A 16,743-nucleotide genomic window follows, 5' to 3' on the forward strand; every position below is an offset into this window, starting at 1 on the left:
GAAAAAGAATCTTAAAATGTGTGCCAGTTTGGCTTACAGGCAGAGGAAAAAGATGGGGGCTAAATTTTTGGAAGTGTTCTTCCAACTTAAATTACAGAGCTACGGTAGCTAAAGTTTTGGTCTTCATGCTAACAAGTCCATTTGACACATTGTTAACTTACTTTCCTAGGTTCCTATTTGTGTGCAAGACTGTCTAATGTTTTGAACTCATACATTTTTGGGTGCAAACTTGGAAAAAAGAATGCAAAACCTGAGTTGATGCTGCCAAGAATTTAGCCTCAGACTTTGAGCATATAGTAGCTATGCATGCTGTTTGGTGAATGAGCTTGCAGTTACCCTTCGAAGCACAGTTTACCCAGAGTTATTCTGATGTTTGGATAACTTTATTGATCGTTGTTTTTTTTTTTCCTTACAGTTCCTGTTCCAGCAGTTAGGGATGTTAGTGTCCTTTGTGAGAAGCCATATTCGACCCTATATGGATGAAATCGTCACCCTTATGAGAGTGAGTCCAATTTTTGACCCATCAAATATATTTGATAATTTATTATCAAAATATATTGATAACTTCAAAAATTCACATTAAACACAAAATTCCAAAGAGAATTACTTTAATGTTGTAAGCAACAGCTAGCATTCTTCTTAGTAATTTAAGTAAGAACAGCTCCTAGATACTGTTCATGTCTAACTTCTTTTGAGCACTTGGGTTTTGTGCACTTAATACTCTCAGGGATATTTTAACAAGGRATATTTGGAGTCCCTAAGCAAGTTCTGCTAAATGCTGACAATGCTAAGAATTTAAACTGATGAAAAATGTCAACTTAAGGAGAGAACTGTTAAAGGGAAGTATAGTTCTTCCCTGCAAGATTGAGGTTTATCTAGAGATTCTCTTGCATATTGTTTTTCTTGTAACTGGTGCTGCTCATCTGAAGGAGAACTCTCTTCTTATTTTTCCTTGTACAGGACTTTTGGGTCATGAACAACTCCATTCAGAGCACAATTATCTTACTTATTGAGCAAATTGTGGTGGCTCTAGGAGGCGAGTTCAAGCTCTACCTGCCTCAGCTCATTCCTCACATGTTACGGGTCTTCATGCATGACAATAGCCAGAGCCGCATTGTCTCTGTCAAGGTGAGTGGGTGAAGCCTCAGCTGGTTTGGTGTTACCTGGGCAGGTACCTACCTGTGTTGTGCTTTGCAGCCTTCCTGTGCTCACGTGTGTGTGGTGCAAGCAAACTGGATAGGCACAGTTCATCGTTGGCTTGGGGTGAAATAGTGCAGGCACTATTCTGTTCAGAGTGCAAAGTCCTAGCAACATTTCACTAGAGACTGGATTATTTAAAATGCATTCCTTTCATTAATTCATTTTGGGTCCTCTTTCCTTGCAGCTATTGAATGCAATCCAGCTCTTTGGAGCTAACCTGGATGACTACCTGCATTTGTTACTACCTCCCATTGTAAAGTTATTTGATGCCCCAGATGTCCCAGTGGTGGCTCGCAAGTAAGTGTCAGTAGCTTTGTGCTCTTTGTCTGCATTTTCTGGACTCATCAGTGGCTCCTCTGGCCCAGAATAGAAGGAAATAGTATTTAGCTCCTTTCACAGGGTTTATTTTCTCCATGTTATGTCACAGCACTATTGTTTGCTTTTCCTTGGATGTAGATTTTTACTTTCTGGTTCTCACCTGCCAGTATTTTAGTCATTGCACCTCACAAACTGCCCTTCTAGTCTGACCACATTAATTAGCCTTCTAGTGCTATTTTTTTTCTGTTGCTTTTGATGCCTAGGAAGTTCAGGCATGCTTCACTGGTGTATTTTTACATCAAATTAAAAATATAAAAAAAATGATGTAAAAATACGTAGAGAGAGAGCGCGCTTTTTCGCTTTTTTTTTTTTTTGTACGACAAAAGATAACAAGTCTTCCCTTTTTTCTGCTCTGTCTTCAGAGCTGCTCTAGAAACAGTGGATCGCTTGACAGAGTCCCTGGATTTCACTGATTACGCCTCAAGGATTATTCATCCTATTGTGCGAACACTAGATCAGAGTCCTGAGCTACGGACAACTGCAATGGACACRCTCTCCTCTTTGGTTTTCCAGCTGGGAAAAAAGGTAATGTTCTTCTTAGGTTTGAAAATTTACAAAGGAAAGGATTACCTCAAAGATCAAGAATTTAAAGTTAAATATTTATAATACAGTCATTCRGGATTAAAAATATAAAACAAATAAAAAACCAGATTTTTGTTCTTTTGCTTCTGAAATTGTGAGTTACTGGAATCAAATTTTCAGAGTCCATTTCATATAAGATCGAAGAAATACAAGTGCAATTTTATTGCTCATTTTGAGGCTGAGTAAATAGCTTTTGATGTCTTCCCCTGTACAGTACCAGATTTTTATCCCGATGGTGAACAAAGTTCTGGTGCGACACAGAATTAACCATCAACGCTATGATGTTCTTATCTGCAGGATTGTAAAGGTGAGTTGAAAAGATTATAGCTGTTTGCATAAGGATACTTTAGAATGTTTTTATATTAAAACTAATGTAGCTCTAGTCTGTTGCACGCACCAATCATATAATGGAGACAGTTGGTGTTTTCCTGCAATAAATATAGATGTTTCAGCTTGCAGCCAATCTTGTTCCTTTTCTTTTCATTTTTTTTCCTCAGCTGTTTTTAAATATTGGACTTTGCCTATTGTTTCCAAAGTGTCAGGACTTGAGGAAACCTATTATCTCATTATTTTTTGTTGGAGGTTTCATATTTCAAAAATTTGATTACTGCTTTGTAATCTGACTAATGGACAAGCAGCACCCTGCTGTTCTGGGCCTGCTAGGGAGGGCGATAGGAGCATCTATGCTTCTTTGAGGAATGTATTTCCACAGTGATATATTATTCTCTGCTTTTCAACAGTAGGAGCAAAGATTTCTTAAAAGTTATGCCAGATAGAAATGAAATATGATTTGATTTCATGTGTTTGTCAGGTATAATAATCAGAATTATGAAATACYGTTGTTCCTTTCCCAGACTGAGCTGTAAAACTGAATAGTGTCCTGGTTTTGTCACACATTTGGCTTGTGYGGAAAACTGCTTTTGTATTTAGTGAGTCTTCATTGTGAGTCATGTGTTGCAGGGCTACACTCTTGCTGATGAAGAAGAGGATCCCTTGATCTACCAACATCGAATGTTGAGAAGCAACCAAGGAGAAACCTTGGCTAGTGGTCCTGTGGARACAGGTCCTATGAAGAAATTGCATGTCAGCACCATTAACCTGCAGAAGGTAGGACTGTGCAACTCCCTGTATGATGAGTTTGCTTCTGAAGGGAGGTATTATTTGATTTCAAGTAAGAATTTTGTGCAATATATCTAAACAATGTGCTCATCTCTCTTCTGTTACTAGTTCTGTATAAGACAGGTCAAGGTAGTGTTGAGCACTTTACAGATAGCAGCTGAATATCAAACAAATACAGCTGAAATATCAGATGCTACAGAATCRGGAAGTAATCTTGACACTTTATCATTATGTGAAGTACAAAAGGAGAAATAGTATTTAGCTTGCCAGAAATAATATGTAACTTCTGTACATCTAGTGACATCTAAGAGAGCCTCTGTCTCTTATAAACCTCTTATCTCATATTTTAATAGCCAATGTAGAGCTAGATAGATAAGAACTGGCTGATTAGATGAGTAAGTACATATAGAATTCAAGAACTCAAAAGGATGGATTAGTCTGAACCAATTTAAAAAATGTGATTCTAACTCGCAAGGTATTTTAAACTTCTTCAACGGTGGCTTCAGCTGTTGGTGCACATTTATAGGGGAAGAATAAATCATGTTAAATACATGTGACGACAGGATCCATTTAGGGCAGATATCTTAGAAGTGCAACTGAACTACGGCAAGTCATCCTGTAATGATAATCCATTCGAGAAATTGAAAAGGGAATCTGAGCTGATGCGATTTGGAGCTGTGAAGAAGTAATGCTATCTGATGGATTTCATCTGGTTTTGGATTGTGGTTCACCTTGTAATTGAAATGGTTTGCTTTGTATTACAGGCTTGGGGAGCAGCAAGAAGAGTCTCCAAAGATGACTGGCTGGAATGGTTAAGACGCCTGAGTTTRGAGCTGCTGAAAGATTCCTCCTCACCATCCTTGCGCTCATGCTGGGCACTGGCTCAGGCCTATAATCCCATGGCTAGGTAAATAATTCTATCTCTTTCAGACCACTTGAAACTGCAATTGCAAACCAGTAAATAGAGYGACTTAAAAGCTCTTAAGTTCCTTAAATAGAAGTGATTCCTTCTGTGGGACAAATCAAATAGTTGGCAGCTTGATTTCATTTCTAACCTTTCCAGTTGGCAGCTCCTTGATGTGCACAAAATCTTTCAGTGGAATTCTGCATATTAGTTTAGAAATAACACAAGGCACATAAAAGTGAGGCTGGAAAAACAGCAGAGTATGAAATATTTTGGGGGATCTGCTGTGGTAGATAAAAATTTCTCTGAACGGAATAAGCTGCTGTGGTTTTTCTACTGCACTCAGTATGTCTGAAATCAATTGAAGTTTCTGTAAGCAGCTTGACTGTTTAACTCTTCTTGATGATGAACACTTGTCATCTCATTGTATAGGAATCTGACCGCTGCTGTTATGGGGTGATATTGTGAAACATTCCTACTTTTTAAACGTTTTAACATTTATGAAATAAGGAGCAATAACATTATAGAAGGTAAACACTTCCTAGATAGACAGRCGTATTCTAAGTGTTCTTTATGCACACCTGCAAGTGCATCTCAGATTGACTCCGGAGTTGTTCTCCACAGTATTGGCAGTGACAAGGGCTCTCACTGCATCTGTTTTTCATCTTGCTTTTTTCCTTCTCCAAGTCTTGCCAATAACACAACCCTCAGCTACTACAGATGTCTAATGAGCACAGAAAATATAAGTCTCTGTATGGGATGGGAGCATATATGTGTCCAGTGAAAGTAGCTCTCACTACATCTACCGAGATCTGGTTCTTCGGGGCCATAGAGTGCCCTCAGCCCTGTGAAGAGCCAGTTATAACCTAAAATACTTGCTAGCCTATGATGGTACAAGGTATCTGCTAGCATGTGTTCTTAAAAAAAGTAGGTATTATTAAGCATTTGGTACAAAAGTTACCTTTATAAAGACTAACCACCGTGCACTGCAGGTGAGCTTGTAAATGCACTATGTAACTCATTTCCTTCTCTGAATAAAAAGTAAAGTCCATTGTTAAATAGTTTTTTTTGTGGAGGGTTTCTTTTTTTTTAATTTTTATTTAATGAATAACAAATCTCCATCTCTCTCTCTCTGTTTCGCTTTCCTGCTCAGGGATCTCTTCAATGCTGCCTTTGTTTCATGCTGGTCTGAACTGAATGAAGACCAGCAGGATGAGCTGATCCGAAGTATTGAATTGGCCCTCACTTCTCAGGACATTGCAGAAGTCACTCAGACACTGCTGAACTTGGCAGAATTCATGGAACACAGTGACAAGGTAGAGAGGCTGCTGGGCAACCTTGATCTAATTCTGGCTAGCYGACTGGTGTCTGTTGTGTGAAAAGTGTGTGAAACATTTATGTATTTTTCCCCTTGTTTTTGTACTCATCCTGGTTTTGATGTGCTCCTCTCCAGGGCCCCCTGCCCTTGAGAGATGATAATGGTATTGTCCTTCTGGGCGAGAGAGCAGCAAAATGTCGAGCCTACGCCAAGGCTCTTCACTACAAGGAGCTGGAATTTCAAAAGGGTCCCACTCCGGCCATTCTGGAGTCTCTCATCAGGTAGGAACTGAGGAAATTCCTTCTCTCGTATCAATACCCAATGTAGGATGCCGTTAGGATGAATGTGGGCAATTCTTAGGATTCAACTGTCTGCCACAAGCCTTGGTTTGTATCTATCACAAGGCTCAGTTGTAAGTATACAGCTTTATTTGATGTGCTCCCCCAGCTGCTAGGAGCAATTACCCCTACGAAATGGGGTGGTGTATTAGTTCTGCTCCTTCTGATGTGTTTTTTCTGCTCCCGATCTCAAATTATTTGCAGCGGATACTGCCACAAGTATTTTCCATTTTCAAAACAAGTGTTTTCCATTTTCATAATGCAGACCAATTACTACTCATTCCTTTAGAGTTCTCAAAATCCTGACCCCAAATAATGGGCATAGAAAGGCTGGAATGAAGTGTCATTCAGTCTTGGCCTGCAGACTGAAATTCCTGAGACGGCTGAATACACTTTAAAAATCAGGTCGTGTGTGATAATTTCAGGAAGATTTCTGCTATTGCATAACTGTACACCTCTGCCCACCAGCCACTCTGTTCACTGGCACATCTCCTGGTTTCAGAACTGAAGAGGTGTTTTGAGTACCAAAATACCTGGTTTAAAAAATAAATCTTAGTTGCATTTCACAGAACAGTTAACTCCTCCATCTGAGGTGGAGACATTTAATTTTATTTGGGTAAAAAGTTAATTTTGTCTGTAGACAGTAGATTTTTCATCCCTTTAAAGCAAGTCAAGGCRCAAAGAATTAAAGTAAGGCAGGACTAAAAATGAAAGAACATTTATTATTAGAAATAAAAAAGTTCCGAAACAACAAAAAAAAAACATTTTATAGACCACAGTTAAGATGGTGCCAACTATATTTCCACATAGTTGGAATTTACAGTATGAATAGAGAAACGTATATAAGGCAATTCCCAAGATACCTCTATCATTTCACAGAAGTCAGAACAATTTAAATTAGATTTAAGCCCTCTTTAAGATGAATGAAAATAGGTATATTAACTATAACCATCTTTTCCAACATATTCAAGCAATGGTTTGGCTGCAAGAAGAGCCTTTTTTAACAGCAATTTTCAACCCGGAGTTACATAAGGGAAAAACGACATACCAATTGTCAATGTAAAATGTTAGGTAACTTTTGGGGGATGTTCAAAACAGATCTTAATATTGCTCAGTGTGGTATCATGCTAGTGATGTCCATATGTTTTGACAGCTTTTCTTTCATATCTATGGATTCCCTGGCCTGCAGTAGTGTTTGGCTTAGGAGCACAAGATTTCTAAATGTTTGAGGGTTCTTTTTGTTTATTGGTTTTGATTTATTTGTCGCTTGCTTACTGGTACCTATTAGACGTACTGTCATATGGCGCATTAAGCTGAGTGTAGTTTGGGGTGGGGTGTTAAGTCACTTGCTATGCACTTAAAGGTATAAAAGATGCTTCTGATAAGCTATTTGTCTGTGGTGTRAAAGCAGTATGTCACTTCTGTATGATATGAATCTCTCTTGGAARGAATCGGCCATACTTCAGCTACACAGTGAGGAATTAGCAGCAAGGAGATTGTCATTTGACAATCCCTGTCTAACTTGTTGGATGCAACCTACTAGGTGTTCTGAAGGTGCTGTAAGTGCAGGAGGTATTTAGCGTTCTCTGCTAGCCTATTCTAACACAATATTTATCCCTTTGGAAAGAAACTTAAGAGAAGGAGAAAAGTTTGAGCCCCAATAAAATCAATTGCTTGGCTGATGTCTTGTGTGTACCTAGCCCATATATAGCTGTTGCTTTAGTGTGTCTCCTAGAGGAGGAGGATGACTGAAATGACTGGTTTTGAGCTATCAGGGTCTCAACCCTCTGTGCTGCGGTATCATGTAGGTATGTGATCAAGTATGTGTTGTCTCTAAGGTTTGAAATCCTCTGGCCGTATCTTCATCTCCACTCTTTTCAGGGAGTAGGTTGATCCGTGCCAGCCATACCAGGTGATGCCATCCATGTTTTTAGTGTGTTCACCTTTGCGGTAGTAAACCCCATTCAGATTGGAATCTGTGCAGCAGTTGTACCAATATCCACCTTTTCAGGAAAAAAAAAAAAAAAAAAAAAAGATTTCTGATGAGCCATTTTTTAAAAACAGGTATTTTCTGTGTATTTAATGGAATTATTGCCCTTCCAGATTGGAACCAAGAGATGTTGGTGAGATGCTGATCAAGGATATGAGAACACGCACTGATCTCATCTGAAAACTGCTCATGTCTATAGCATACAGTCAGGCTCTATGTGCACCTGCCAGATTTCCCGTGTGCACTCCAGAACTGGTCACTAGTTCCTTGACTTGTCCCCTAGACACGAGTTATTCAGCAAGAGGGAGCCCTGGGCAATTTACAGATGACCCAAGCAGCTTGCGTCTGCGTGGGCTTTACCTTTGCGGAACTGGGCGCAGTCGTCCACGCACTTGTCGTTGTCCTTGTCCTTCGTGCTGAAGGCGGTGTTGTTGTGGTACCGCAGGGAGTCACGCCCCGTGTTGCCCGTGTAGTTCCCCACAAAAAGACGGTAGCTGTTTAATTCGTTGCTCAGGGTGAATTGTTTGTACTGTGCGTAGCGTATGTTGCCTTCCCAGTCCTGCCACGCAACAGTGAAGAGTGGGTTCTGTTAGAGTAGCGACTAAAAGATTTCCTGTGTATTTACGTGAACTGCATGCTGCTTCTGTCCTAGATTTTTCTGACATGTCTTAGAAATGGACTACAGAAACTTCTCTATTAAGGAAAATAAAAAGGGAAAAAGTCTTGAGTAACTAGGGTATCATATATGCAAATTGCATCTACTCTGGTATTAAACCAGTGTTAAACAATACTGGTTTAGAAACCCGGTGTGCAACTCTTGCATTCAACAGCCTTGTCTTATAATGCACTACCACAAGCTACTCTTTCCTGCATGAAAGAGTGACTTTTAGTTGTAAAGCTTTTCAGCTCCTCCAGATTGTTTGGCTCTGTGGAGAGTGGAGACTCTATTTGCTACTAGGGAATTGCTCTGAACAAGGAAGGTATTTTTACYGCTGAAATGGAGAAAATATTAATTACCTCCAACTCCACTCGCAGAACAGTGGGACGTCTTGAAAGCCGGTAGATATTTTCATTTCCCAGCCAAAAATCTCCCCGAATATTGCCAAATCCATCCYTATATTGCTTCCAGTCCCTATTGAAAGATGTCAAGCCAACTTTGCGTCTTTGGATGATAGTCCAGCCACCTCCGTCTGTCTCCATGTCACAGAACACCTGGAATGGGAGTGAATGCAGTCTTTACAATCAGGACTCAGTACGGCTCGATGCTGTTCAAAAAGACAGCACACCRTGTTCCAGCTTTCACCTGTTAAAGAACAGACTGTTTTGCTTTCCCATGACTTTGCTTAACTCATGGGGGAAAAAAAAAAAGACTAAACCACTTTTCTCTCTTCCCTAAGTCTGCTTACATAATGATGCCAACTCACAGCACAGGACATCAGAATTCAAAAGTATGTTGTTTTCTCTGTACTGTGGCTCCAAGTAGTTTGATTATATTGGAAAAGATATGTAAAATACACTGACATCCTTACCTCCAGGTCTGGACTCCCCAGAAATTCATCAGGGGGTAGCTTGTAAACACCAGAGATTCGGTAGTTCCTCTGATAAAGTGATGAGCAGTCATAGACAGCATCTACTTGAATCAGAACCAGAAAGTAAGAATCTGAWCAGCACAGAGCGCCCCTCTGTAGATGTGCTTGTTCTAGAGCTTAGTGGGTTAAGTGAAGATGACTCCCCCGAGGTCTAATCAGTTTCTGAATGGTTTTAGTTTTAATCAATGCATGCACTGGTAAAAAGTTGAAGAAGGATATCTTACTTTAATATCAGCATAGAAATCTCCTATCTAGAGACATGCCTGGATGAGACTGTGTGTTTGCTCTTCCCATAAATAATAAAGGCTTATTTGGCCGAACAGCCGCGTGTGCTGCAAGATACTAGTTTCAGTTGTGCGCTTTGACTTTTACGTTTGCAAATGGGGTAYATTTGCTCGGCGCAGGCACCTGTGACGGAGGGTTTTAGCTTCAGTGAATCTGTCAGGCTGTGCAAGCCTCCCTTTTTCCTCTGTGCAGGAGCTGACTTGAAGGCTAGGGATAAGCACTGCTGCTCTTCTCAGGGCAGAGGAACTGCTGAGGCAAGGCTTATCCATCCTGACAGATTCCAGTGTGCTGCAGACTAAATTGCTTTTACCTGGTAGAGTGAGACATGGCTGTTTACCTTCTGGTTTAGTTTCTTGTGTCTACTATTTTACTTTTCCAAATCTTTATGACAGCTCCAGCGAAATTCATTATGAGAAAACCTGTTTGCTTAAGACGTAATATAAACAGTGACAAAACTACCTAAGATGTACTATTTTAAGATTGGTGATTTTTTTTTAAGAGAAAAAGTAACCAAGATTTAATGATACCTTTTTATAGCCATTAAGCAATTTTTTTTTTGCAGTTAGCTTAATTACAGAATGCACCTGCATTCTATGTCTGATACAGGCCTGTGCAATCACTACATGCAGTAAAGGTTTCCATCGGGAAAAAAAGATGAAGAATTTAAATGCAGTTTGGCTAGACTTAGAGAATTTGCATCTTGCAACATTTACAGTTTTAGCATCAATTACAGTTTCTGAGACTTTTGAGACTGAGTTTTTGAGGCTTGTCATTCAAATAACATAATGCTTTTTTGCTTTGTTTCAGAGATAGTCATACAGATACGATTACAAATTTGCAGTAGTGTTTGGAAAGCATTTCCAATTGTATTAACAACCCCCCACCGCAGCAGCACTGTGGACTCCACTGTTGCGGAGGAAGTAGCTGCCAGAGCCATTCCCTGACAAAGCCAGCTCTCTTTCTTTTCAGATTGGTACTGTAGTGGCCAGAAAATATGTTAGACTGAGTCCCTCACTGTGCAAATGCAGCATCTGTTCTGCTCTTCTATTTTCTGRTATTAGATATACAGATATTAAAATACAGCTGTATTTTAAGACTTTTGACAGACGAGGTCAAACTTTTTTTTTTTTCTTCCTCAGGATTACCTGCCTGCAGAAATACTCTGTCCATAWCTGTTTAGTATGCATGCTTACTAACTACATTAGTGGGACATGCTGGTATTAGGAGCTAGTGGTTAGTTCACTTTGTAGATTGAGGTGCATCGGGGAGCTTGGACTCCCTCCTTACCAGCTGAAGTTTGTGTGACCGTCTGAGCTGCTTGGAGTTGCATGATGTCTATCTGGTTGTTCATTTCGGAGTATTTGCTCTCGGCATCGATGAGGCGGGACTCCATCTGCTTGGTGTTTCCTTCCAGCTCCATCACCTGCATGACCACGTTCACCCAGTCGCCCTCCTGCTTCTTGCTCAGCTCCTGCAGCATTCTGCTCAGGTTGGCTACCTGCAGCCTGAGCTCTTTAATCTCATCGCAGCAGCCTGTCATCTTGGACTGGGCATTCCCATTGACTGTTCTCCTTTTAGGTGGCTTCTGTAGCAGTGCTGCTGGAGAGATTGCCGCAGACACTGTGATAATACAGAGCCACACCAGCTGGGTAGTGGATCTTGCTGGCATTTTTGCTTGAAGCAACAGGAAACTTCCAACTGAATGCAGCTGGGGTAGGTATGAAAGTTTCTGTAAGTGCTACAGCCAACTGATGCCTAGTTCTCTTCCAATGAAGTTAGCCTCTGAAGGTGGAGCTTGAGGAAGTGGCTTTTTTTCAGTCCCCTCCTGTAGGAGTCTGTGAACTTTGGGAGTTTGTTTCAGAGCATCTTAAATACTTTCTTCTGTTTACCTTCCCCACCCCGGCAGCCCTGTACAGCTTTCTGGCCCCTCCCTGGTTATCTGCTCATATCAGGTGCTTGCAGGGTGAAATTGGAACAGGCTTCAGCCAAGAAAAGTTACGGGGAGCAGGGGAGCCTTGGCTCACTCCTGTCCTGGAGGTGTGGGTGAGAGGACTGGGAGTGAGGAGAGTTTCCACTGTTATTGCCTATTGGACTGTGGCCCTCTTGGTGACTAACTCTGGCACTTCWGAGACGTGGGAGCTTTAGAGGTCCAAGACATGGAGGGACTGTCCAAGCCAGATGAGTTTATAATAGTTCAAGGAAGGTAACTCCCTGGCGCATGCCTGTAGCTGCCCAGTCCTGCCGATATATTTCCTGGAAGGTGGTGGGGGGAACGGCTCTGTGTTTTGCAGTATTTCTTAATTTAGAGATTATAGCCATTTAATCCATTCAGTATCTGAATCTCCTCTGTGTCCATGGAGTATTTATTTTGTAGAATTCAGTATTGCTCTTACAAATGAGGTATCTAAGGGTGGAATGGATGGAAGTTTGCAAAATGGTTAAGTCATATCCCGTTTCTGTGCTTACTCAAAGTCGAAGAGCAAGAAGACATTCAGCAGTTCTGAAAGAATATTTAAAGGTTGAAAAAGGGAGATTTTTTTTGCAAGTTGTTACCAGTCTGTCAAACTCTAGTGTTAACAGAGGCCAAATAATTCAGGTTCTTAGAAGTTATTTTCTCGTAAAATTGTGTTATGCCTATAGGTACATTAAGTGTAGGTTTAAGAAATTTTGGARTGGAACAGAGACAAGATAAAGAAGTGCTAGATGGCTCATGTTTGCTCCTTGGGAAAATGCCATAGAATTTGATGTCCAGGGCAGAGCAGGAGGGAAAGCTCATCTTGCTCAGCTTGTTCTTTTTTACAAAGAAAATTAGGATAAGCAGTTGAGCCATCCTACACCACCTAAAATTCTTTCATTGGACCAAAGAGACAGCAGGGTCTCTGTTTAATCAAGGTTAGGAAAACCACTTCAGAGCAACTGGAACACGAATTTTTGTAGCTGGAGTTGCTCTTGCCTCTCAGCTTCACTGCCCTTCACTGAATGTGTGTTTCCARGTTGGGTTTGTATCCCATCTGGCTAATAGCTTTTCTGTAGAACAGCAGCAAGGGGCCTTGCAGAGGATATTTATTTTATGGAGAGGATGGAAGTACCAAAGCACTGTGGGGCTGGAATATAATTACAGGTGATGCCTCTGCTGAATTTTCTTGAAGGGATGAAGAGAGGTCAGAGTTGTAGATCTCAGAACAAGCAGTGTGGGTGTCTTGAGCTTCATCATGGGTAACTGTCTGGGTGCTGACAAATACCCCCTTGTCCATAGTATCAACCTGTGAAGTTCCTGTGTGGTTTTGGYGACCTGGGATGCTGCCAAGCTCTTTTAGTTGGAATGTCAAATACTATCCTATTTGGTGCAAGTACGAGGATCCCTGTGTTTATAGCAGACCTTTGGCTTCAGTTGCTTCTTTCAGATGCCTTCCACAGCAAAATTACTTCTTTTACTTCGGAAAGTGCCACTGCACACAGACGAAAGCTTGACCTCTTTGCTCTGCMCGTAATCCTGTCTGAGCCCTCTTGCAGCTGGAGTTTCTATCATTCCCAGGGGCAAATTCTTTTCAGGCTTTCTGTGATGAAAAATGTGTTTTTGTTGACCTTGGAAGAAAGAAGAGGACAGGCCAAATTCTGTTTTCTCAACCCCAAAGAGCCACCCTGCTAACCTCCCTGTCCAGCTCTACAGGACCCTGATCCGCACTGCTGCTGCTCCACCTTACCATAACCTTTTAATCTTTGTCCTGCAGTTAGAAAATTCCTCCCCCCACCACCCCAATTGTGAGGGGCAGATCTGGAGGAGAGGAGACGCTCATAGGTCCCTGTGTTCCTTGCTTCAAATCCTGGAAGGATACAGGGTTCGGGCAAGCTCTTGGCGGCACCAGGTGTTGCTCTGTAGAATGCAATGCAGAGAGGTCTCTGAGCTCCCTCTCTATAGTGAAGTATTGAAGTTGAAGTGAAACGAGTGTTGTTTTGGCTTCAGCCCCTAAACTCCATATCCTAAGGCAAGCCATTTGCTTGTTTGAAACCAGAGGTGTATGTTCCTTTAGTCTCTCACTTTGTCCTGTGCAAGAGGTAGCAATAAACATATTGGGAAAGGAAAAGAGCAGAAATGTTTGTGTCTGATGTTACTTTTGAGGAAGAATTATGAGAGACTTCGGCAGACAAATCTCACTTGGCAAGAACCTTAGCCTTAATTGAACTTGACTTCTTTACAAGCGTTCGTAAGATAAATCTCTCCCTGTTGCATGGAGAACTGAGCAGCAGCCTCTTAGGCAGCAGGAGCTATTGATGGTAATGATTAGCAGATAAGATCAGCAATAAAAGCTCACAGACTGCAGCCGCCAATTCCACTGTTATGTATTGATGTACTTAAAAATTGAATTCAGGATCTCATTGTGTTTTGGAAAGAAGCATAGTTGTGGACTTAACTAGGGTGAAGCTAGTTCCCCGATTACCAGGCAAGGCCTTGTTCTGATTTTTGTTGTTGTTGGTTTTTTTTTTTGTTTTTTTTTTGTTTTTGTTTTTTTCTTCTTTTTTCTTTTCTCCCAATAACAGTTCAGCATCACTTGTTTTGAAATTCTTTATTTTTTTTGCCATTAATAGGGGCAAGGTGCATTTTGTGTGCTGAGACGCTCTACTACATGGCACTTAAAAAAAAATTTTGAAGTCAAGAATGTGGAGCAAATACTGTTTTTACTTTAAGCGTGTAGGTCTGAAATGAGACTTGAGTCTTGAGAGAGACTTGAGTCTAAACCTGGTTGCAGTTAACACGTACCCTAGACTTATGAGGTTGGCTGTTTGTCCATGTTACCTAATTAGAGAAGTATATTAATATTACTTAATTAGAACCAGATATGTCTTGTCCCTGGAGGGCCGGATTAAGTCAGAGCTGGGTGTAAATGACTGCCTTCTCTGGGGAGCGGTTCTGGCAGGCGTATGAATTTTTAGCATATGTGAAGCTGAGATGAGAAGGAAAGCTCAGCGCCCTGTGGCTATTTATTTGGTAGCCAGTCATTGCAAAGCAATGTGCGTCCAGGCACAGTTGAGAAACTAGCATTCCTGTTGCCTGCTGAGGTGGCAAGGACTGTCCTCAGTTGTTCTCTGCTAGCAGATGCCAGGAAGTCCGTGCTCGGTAGAAGCTCTGGGAAATGCCTTGCTTCCTTTCCAGGCAGCCAAGGAGTGGGCAGCTCTTTAGGCTTGAGAGAGCTGGGCCTGTTCAGACTGGAGAAGAGAAGGCTGAGGGGGGACCTGAGCAGTGTCTAGAAATCCCTCAAGGGAGGCAGTGAGGAGGAGGGGGCGGCCTCTTTTCAGTGGTGGCCAGTGACAGAACTAGATGAAATGGCCACAAACTGAAGCACCAAAAGTTCCACAGGAACTTAAGGAAAAATTTCTTATCAGTGAGGGTGCCGGAGCCCTGGCACAGGCTGCCCAGAGAGGTTGTGGAGTCTCCTTCTCTGGAGATCTTCAAAACCCGCCTGGATGCAGCCTGTCCCCTATGTTCTGGGTGACGCTGTGTGAACAGGGGGCTTGGACTAGATGATCTCTGGAGGTTCCTTCCAACCTTAAGAATTCCATGATTCAACTCAGGCTTTCGAAATGTTCAGGATGCTCTGATATGCATATTAGTTGTTAAAACTATATCCCATAGTTTTATGGTAATGACTAAATCCTCAGCAAAGTCAGCATTGTTGTGTACTATAAATACATATTGTAATGTATATGTAGTTATATAATAGGAATGGATGAAGCAGGTGAGAAAGGCCTGAGGGGTAAAAAAACCAAAGTTTAGATTTCCCCAGTGAATCTTTTTCTTCATATATCCAATAGCCAAAGACTCTTATTTTGGCGCTTTTTTTTTTTTTTTTTTTTTTTTTTTAATAAATATGTTCTTGGTAACTTTTCTTCCTGGTCTTCATTGAACCTAGTTAGTAAAGAGGAAGAGATAAGAGTTTTTGCAGCATGAGCAGCAGGGCTGGACAAGAATTGTATGTTAGTGAGTTTTTTTTCATTGCTGTTTCTTTCTAATCATGAACATTTTTATTTAATTAGCAGCTCCTTACACCAAGATTGGGAATCTGGCCAGTTTTTGTGCCTGTGAGTAACATGATGAGCCCTTGCTGACAAGGTGAAGGGGGAGCTGGTGTGGCCTGCAAGCAGTCAATCACCACAACTGTTTATTGAAAACAGCTCTAGACTGCCATTGATTTTCCAAAACTACTGGTTCCCAGCATGGGAATAATTAGTAGTAGCATGATGGAGATATATTTGGGGAGTTGTTTGGGTGTTTTGTTTGTTTATTTTTCAGAAATTTCTTGAATCAAGGTCTTAGGGATGCATTAAACAAAAATAAACTGTAGAATTGGGGAATCTGGCAAACAAACCCCGTGTCCTGAGCCAGAAGATTATCTGTTCCCCAAAGTATCCACAAAGCATCAGTGCCTTCCACTTCTAATCCCGCAGGCAAACACTCAGCAGTTCTTCAGAAAGAAAAATAAGCTTAATTTAGGTGGGGAAAAATTTTGCAAACTGTTAGAGCTTTTTAAACAAGAGTTGTAGAACCAAAGAAAAGAGAGTGATTTAGCTTCTTGTCTAGACTTTGCGCACAAGCTGTATTATTGCAATTTTTTTTTTTTTTTTAGCCAATTTTTTGGGATACTTTCTGCAGATAAAAATGTGTATGTTCCCTCACAGAAGTGAGTTAAGTTTGGGACCTCCTGAAAAGCCTCTGTTAAAACAGAGTTTGTAGAGTTTGTTTTAGAGGATGGGGAAGAATCCTGTCTGCTTTCTCTTACTTCTGAGTTCTTGGAAACTTAATAACTTTTGAGTGACAGAATATTGTTGGAGACCTTCAGAGGTGAGGCAGGACTGGAAAGCATCAAGGGCCGTATAAAAGAAATTCCTAGCAAACATTAGGCTTTGTGCCTGGGGTTGATGGAGGAGAAAAGTTCATCGTTTGAGTGTTTTTCTTGCTGAAGGCACTTGTTATGTTAGTAGAGTTGTTTTTCATTCCCCTTCCACGTCTGGGTCCTGTTTAAATAGCCTTTAAAATATACAAG

General features: G+C 41.0%; 2 protein-coding genes across 3 annotated transcripts in view; one reads left to right on the forward strand and one right to left on the reverse strand.

Moving 5' to 3' along the window:
* Positions 1–16,743, forward strand: part of MTOR (mechanistic target of rapamycin kinase) — a 59,218-nt gene that overhangs the window by 11,904 nt on the left and 30,571 nt on the right. For both annotated transcript variants that reach the window (XM_026053591.1, XM_026053592.1), the window contains 9 exons: positions 416–502; positions 961–1,128; positions 1,385–1,497; positions 1,941–2,103; positions 2,375–2,467; positions 3,121–3,267; positions 4,044–4,186; positions 5,337–5,499; positions 5,637–5,782. In XM_026053591.1, coding sequence (XP_025909376.1) covers positions 416–502; positions 961–1,128; positions 1,385–1,497; positions 1,941–2,103; positions 2,375–2,467; positions 3,121–3,267; positions 4,044–4,186; positions 5,337–5,499; positions 5,637–5,782 — 1,223 coding nt within the window. The remainder of the gene's footprint in view (positions 1–415; positions 503–960; positions 1,129–1,384; positions 1,498–1,940; positions 2,104–2,374; positions 2,468–3,120; positions 3,268–4,043; positions 4,187–5,336; positions 5,500–5,636; positions 5,783–16,743) is intronic.
* ANGPTL7 (angiopoietin like 7) lies at positions 7,673–11,372 on the reverse strand. The gene is made up of 5 exons (XM_026053593.1): positions 10,991–11,372; positions 9,359–9,462; positions 8,847–9,041; positions 8,190–8,388; positions 7,673–7,842 (listed from the first exon to the last, which is right to left on the reverse strand). Exons 1-5 carry the CDS (start codon positions 11,370–11,372, stop codon positions 7,673–7,675), a joined length of 1,050 nt encoding a protein of 349 aa, XP_025909378.1.

This window comes from Nothoprocta perdicaria, unplaced genomic scaffold (assembly GCF_003342845.1).
Source record: "Nothoprocta perdicaria isolate Ctin4 unplaced genomic scaffold, notPer1 scaffold_117, whole genome shotgun sequence".
NCBI classification, from domain to species: Eukaryota; Metazoa; Chordata; class Aves; order Tinamiformes; family Tinamidae; genus Nothoprocta; species Nothoprocta perdicaria.